Source organism: Argentina silus (assembly GCF_951799395.1).
Source record: "Argentina silus genome assembly, chromosome: 1".
Classification (NCBI taxonomy): Eukaryota; Metazoa; Chordata; class Actinopteri; order Argentiniformes; family Argentinidae; genus Argentina; species Argentina silus.
Window position 1 is genome coordinate 1,953,629 of NC_139655.1, and position 6,259 is coordinate 1,959,887.

General features: G+C 40.8%; 1 protein-coding gene across 3 annotated transcripts; it reads left to right on the top strand.

Moving 5' to 3' along the window:
• Positions 1-249: 249 nt before the first annotated feature.
• On the top strand, positions 250-5,775 carry LOC310807963 (E3 ubiquitin-protein ligase TRIM21-like). Of its 3 annotated transcripts, none has more exons than XM_083674638.1 (7): positions 250-340; positions 1,896-2,178; positions 2,600-2,704; positions 3,379-3,594; positions 3,834-3,939; positions 4,199-4,225; positions 4,913-5,775. In XM_083674638.1, exons 2-7 carry the CDS (start codon positions 1,903-1,905, stop codon positions 5,458-5,460), a joined length of 1,278 nt encoding a protein of 425 aa, XP_083530764.1. In that variant the 5' UTR covers positions 250-340; positions 1,896-1,902; the 3' UTR covers positions 5,461-5,775. The 3 variants fall into 3 exon arrangements, with proteins under 3 accessions (XP_083530764.1, XP_083530763.1, XP_083530765.1); XM_083674637.1 differs by lacking the exon at positions 250-340 and adding an exon at positions 977-999; XM_083674639.1 differs by lacking the exon at positions 250-340 and adding an exon at positions 1,014-1,377.
• The last annotated feature ends 484 nt before the right edge of the window (positions 5,776-6,259 follow it).

Sequence of the window (6,259 nt, forward strand, 5' to 3'; positions counted from 1 at the left end):
TTCATAGCATAGCTGATCATTAAATGTATTATTATCATCAGTTATCAATATTTACTGTATTTCTCAAATGCTCTTTGTACCTACTTGGATTATAGCTTTATAATATTTAGGCTTATGGTCTGTCATAACAAACCAAACCTTAAAACAGTCATATTTTGACTGTTTGATATTTTCCTCTCTCACACACACATATAGAAGGAGGGTCAAGGAACGTCAAAACTGTGCCTTTAAAACACTCCGTTAAACCAGCCGAGGGAGAAGTGAAAGTGATCACAGATCACCTCTCTTGCTGCTGAGTGTCAGCTCTTCTTCACTTCTCTGCGCAGACAACACAAAGAAAGTAAGTATGGTATTCAAGAGTAGGTTACTATATGGATTAAGGCTATTAAGCGGCAAAAAAACAAAACATGCAGTACAATTATTGTTTGATTTGTAGTTGAGAGTATAATTAAATTTACATCATGTAAATTTGCAACATGTTATTTTACTCTCTTTGATAAGTTTCATACGCGGGGTTATTAATTTAGGTACTTCCCAATCTATAGTGTTAAAGTGTGTCTTTACGAGGCATTAAACTTGCACCGAAGTTGCTATCGAATTCAACGGAGGTGAAAGTGAAACGAACAGACTCGCCATTTCATATAAACGGTACAGTAATTAACTTAACGTGCAGATAAAGAGCCAGACACCCTTTGGATCCTCTCTGCCGTTTATACTCTAGGTTAGAGACGACAGATGTCCACTAGACTAGGAGCCACACACTTGACCGCTGACGTTGCGTTGCAGCACAAATGCTACGAACCGGAACTAAAATCAAATAATATTCATTGGTTAAACAAATGATCGAGAGGGAGAGGAGGACACATAGACGGGAACACAAAACACAGCACGACAGGAGAACCCACACGCATACAGGACGAGGGACGTAACACCCCCACCCACATTTATCGGACAGTAGAAGGGTCGGGAATCACAACAACCGGCACAGCAGATGCGACGGTGATCACTTTGAGTCTCGGGCTGGGTTTCGCTTCTAGCTTGGGATAGCTTGAACATATTTATATGACACACGAGACTGCCGTCTCTGATCAGGAATTCTGACAACATAGGAAGTTATGTGATACTGACTAACAACAGAGTAAGGACCTGAAAAACAAGCATAGAGAGGAGCCAGGGACTGGCAGCAAAACCAAAACCATGTCATCTGCTTGCAAAAAACGCGGAATTGTTTTGCGATCGTACTGACGCTTCATCTTCGTTTGAGAAGCGGAGAGGCTGTCTTTAGCGAAGCCGCTCATCAGGAGATCACTCTCCACAAAATAAGCAACATCCTTTATTTTAGCTACCTCTGGAACAAGAGCAGTAGCGAAACACTTGGTAAGGCTGGTATCGTCCACCAATAAGGTTCTCACGAGTCATCGGTAACTGTTTTGTCTCCATGCAGGGGCTATCACACTCAAGCGTAGGTTTGTCAATGATTTGGATTCGGCAGGATTTATTTTATTTGTAATAATTCATTCATTCATTGAATTTATATAGCGCCTTTCTAGACACCCAAAGCACGAAGGTAGTATGTGTGCCTGTCGTCTCATCTCTGTTGTCTTAGTTTATCTAACCTTTAGTAAAACCTCTTTTGTGTGGGCTACCTGCCAAGAAATACTCATCAGTGACTGAACATAGCGTGTACATGCTGTACGATGCACCAGAGACACACACAGAAACCAACTATTACACAAGATGGAGATTAAGTTCAAGTGTGTTTGACCATGTCACTTTATTCGGCGACAGCTAGGTCGTCATTGTACATAAGAAATTGTTCTCAATCAATTGACTAACCTGTATGAATTCACGTGAAATAAAATAAATAAATACATGTGTTTCGTGTTTGTGTACAGATACAGTATGTCGTCTCTTCTCAACATGAGTGAAGATCAGCTGCGTTGCCCCATCTGTTTGGACATCTTTGTAGAACCTGTCTCTACTCCATGCGGCCACAACTTCTGCAAGCGTTGTCTCGGAGCCTTCTGGGCCACCAGAGACCCAATATGCCCCATTTGTAAGCAGACGTTCAGGACCCAGCCTGAACTACGGGTCAACATCCTGGTCGCCGAGATCATCGCGCAGTTCAAAATAGCGCCTCTTATTTCACCCCTGAAAGAGGAGGGCAGCATGGGCGAGGTGACGTACAGGTTCAATACAGTCACGTCTTACATCAGGTGTCCATTTTCCGCCTGATGAATATGAAAGATACACATATTGTATTGCTGGTGCACATTCTGAAAAATCTTGTCTTGACTGAGGACTGAATACCACTAATCAATTGTCACCCTTAAATACAGGGCATTGGCAGAGCTAAATAATAACACGACAATGTCAGAATCAACCTCAAGATTCAAGATTCTTTATTTGTCACGTGCATACAAGTATACCGTGAAATGCAAAAATGACAGTGCCACAGAGTAGTGCAACAATAAAATAAAAAATAAAAATAGAATATAAATAAATAGAATATAAACAGCGGTGAAGCAATGTACACAATGGAATGGCTATATACAATGGCAATGACAGGTTAACAGTATTTTCCTCTGGTTTCCTCTAGTCTGATGCTGTAGATTCGGGGGCCACAGATAGATGGGTGCAGCAGATGATCCAGGTCAGACTGAAGAAGGTGGAGGAGATCAAACACTCAGTGGAGCTCCGCAGAGTGAGTTCTGATAACAATACTCACTGTTCTCATGTATGTGGCAGTGGAGGCTGGTGGGGGTAGAAATCGGAGGACAGGCTCATTGTAATGCATGGAATGAAATCAGAATTCGTTTTTATCAGAATTCTTTTGGCCAAGTATATTTGCATATATATACACACACACACACAGTACCAGTCAAACGTTTGGACACACCTTCTCATTCAGTGGTTTTTCTTTATTTTTATTATTTTCTACATTGTAGATTAATATTGAAGACATCAAAACTATGAAGGAACACATATTGAATTATGTAGTAAACAAAAAAGTGTTAAACAAACCAGGATATGTTTCATATTTTAGATTCTTCAAAGTAGCCACCTTTTGCTTTGATGACAGCTTTGCACACTCTTGGCAAGTTTGTGTCCAAACTTTTGACTGGTACTGTATATATATAATGAGGAATGGTATTCCATGCCATGCATTATAGAGAGCCTGTCCTCCAATTTCTACCTCCACCAGCCTCCCCTGTTAGGTGGGGTAGAGCAGAAGCTATAAAGTAGGTCTCATCCAATTGTAATAGTTGACCAAATTGACAGCACATTTTCTGTGTGTGTGTGTGTGTGTGTGCATGCGCGTGTGTGTGTGTGTGTGTGTGTGTGTGTGTGTGCATATTTCTTTCAAATTTGTTTCAGGCAAGTTCAGAGAAGGAAATAGGTGTCAGTGAGCAGGTGTTCACAGCTCTGCTGAGCTCCATTCAGAGAACCCAGGCTGATGTTATTGGGGGGGTGGTCGAGAAGCAGAAAGCTGTGGAGACGCAAGCGGAGGGCCTCATCCAGGAGCTGGAGCAGGAAGTCACTGATCTCGAGAGCGGGAATGCAAACGCTGGATTGCGTATCATTCCGCCCCTGGTGAGTGCGCCTCCCTCTGGTCAATTTGAATGTTACAACCGAGGAGTTGAATTGAATCAATTCAAATCTAAATTGAATTGGATTGAGTTTAGGTGAATTTAATTTCACTTAATTTAATTTTATATATAAATATATATATATATATGTGTGTGTGTGTGTGTGTGTGTGTGTTATTTTTGTAATTTAATTATATCAAACTGAATTGAACTCTATGTTGATGGCTCCCTCCTCTGCTGTAGGCCTGGTCTGAGGGCGGTCCTGCCAGTGAAGTGAGCTCCATCAGGACTGTGGTGTCCCGGCTGGAGGACACGTTCACAGAGGAGATGAAGAAAGCCATGGATACAGGTTAGTCCACTTTATTGATACTCACACCTTTGACAACTTTACAAAATAAGTTCCATGAATGGCATAGAACGAGAAGTTGCTTAGCTTCCCATGTAATTGTGTAACGAGCTATTTTCATTTAATATTTCACACGAATATTTTCACAACACATTCATGTGTAAATAAATGGCAGAGACAGCAGCTTAAAGTGAAAACATTACATTTTAAATGACATTTTCAATTGTGACTGTTTCTTGATTTTCCTTGTCTCGGTCTCCAGGCCTGAAGGAGCTGAAGAGATATGCAGGTGAAAATGTGCTTTTCTACAATTCACAAACTCATATTCGTCATATCCCTCATATCCCAATGGGATAGTCCTGCTCAGATGTATTGCACGTGGGGAGACATATCCTATTTAAAAATACATATAAATACAAAAACTCATGTGCTTTTTTTTCACTCATTTGTATTTTATTATTATTATTATTTATTTATTGTATTGTATTATATGTGTATTTAATGTAGTATTGTCTTTGTATTCATTTGGGTTATATTTGTCTATAACTTGTCTATATTATAGTTCCCTACTGTGTCGTGTGTTTTATGTTATCTGTGGACCCCAGGAAGAGTAGCTGCTGCATGAGCAACAGCTAACTAAACTCAACTAAATTAACTAACCCTGACCCTGACCCTGACCCACTGAACTAAACTAAATTAACTAACCCTAACCCTGACCCACTGAACTAAACTAAATTAACTAACCCTAACCCTGACCCTGTCTAACCCACTGAACTAAACTAAACTAAATTAACTAACCCTAACCCACTAAACTCAACTAAATTAACTAACCCTAACCCTGACCCTGACTCTAACCCACTGAACTAAACTAAACTAAATTAACGAACCCTAACCCACTAAACTCAACTAAATTAACTAACGCAGACCCTGACCCTAACCCTGACCCTAACCCACCCCTGCTTTTATTCTGCCCTAGTGGACGTTGATCTGGACCCTGACACGGCCAACAACTTCCTGTCTGTGTCCAGAGACGGCAAACAGGTGAGACACGTCCAGGAATGGATCAACCTCTCCTTCCACCCCAAGAGGTTCAACAACAGCATCAGCGTGCTGGGGACCAGAGGCTTCTCCTCTGGGAGGTTCTACTTCCTGGTGCAGGTGACTGGGAAGACTGACTGGGGCGTTGGAGTGGCCAAAGAGTCCGTCAACAGGAAGGGGAAGATCACTCCACGCCCAGAGATTGGCTACTGGACGGTGTGGTTGACCAGAGGGCATGGCTATATGGCCGCGGACTCCTCAAACGTCCTCCTCCCCCTGAGGGAGCAGCCCCAGAAGGTGGGGGTGTTTGTGGATTACAAGGAAGGCCTGGTGTCCTTTTATGATGTGGAGGCCAGGGTTCATATCTACTCTTTCACTGGGTGCACCTTTACTGAAGAGCTCTACCCATTCCTGTGCTCCACTGTCAATGATGACGATCAAAACTCAGCCCCATTCATCATATTACCTGTCAGTCAGAGAGGCTGATTGGTTCATATCAAAATGGGGGCATGATCAAATGCTTTTAAAATGAATAATAATTATTATTAATTGAATAATCACTGTGTGACAATGTATGGCTAAACTAAATTAAATTAAAATCACGATTGGATTTGAGAGCATTCAATTACAGCTGTCACAACTTACATTTTATTGCAATAAATCGATTTTGTCAACTTTTTTCTTCTGTCTGCACGTATGATTTTCACTTATGAAGTCTTTACGGTTTACAATGCGGTTATGAATTTCTTGAGTTTGCTTGGCTGTTGTAAGTTCTTTAAAAATAAATAAAGCTGTATCATTGTCATTTTCATTGAGCCTGCGGTACTATACATGCTAACCCTGAGTGTGGAGGTGGGGGGTGGTATGTGGTGTTGCACCAAATATTACAGAGTTAAAGAGCGTGATCATGTTTTGTAAGTAGACAATAAATAATAAGGATAACATTCAATAACAGAGTTTTATTATAAATATTCACCTGCAAATTGAGCTTTTCATTTCTCCAACGAAAATAGGAAACTCAAAATAGGAAATTAATATAACGCAAAAGTAGTTAGAAAAAGCATCATTATCTCTTTAATGAAAAAAATGACAGTTTTACAAACAATTACAAAATCTGACCTCCACCTCATTCACCTCAATACCCTATATTTACATCTGACATTCAATTGCAACAACCACCTCAACAGGATATTCTATTCCCATTGCACCTAATCTCTGTCCTTTTATCCCAAGCACCTGTAATCCCTGTCAGTCTGATCTGAGATCAGTTTGGAACTCCACCTGC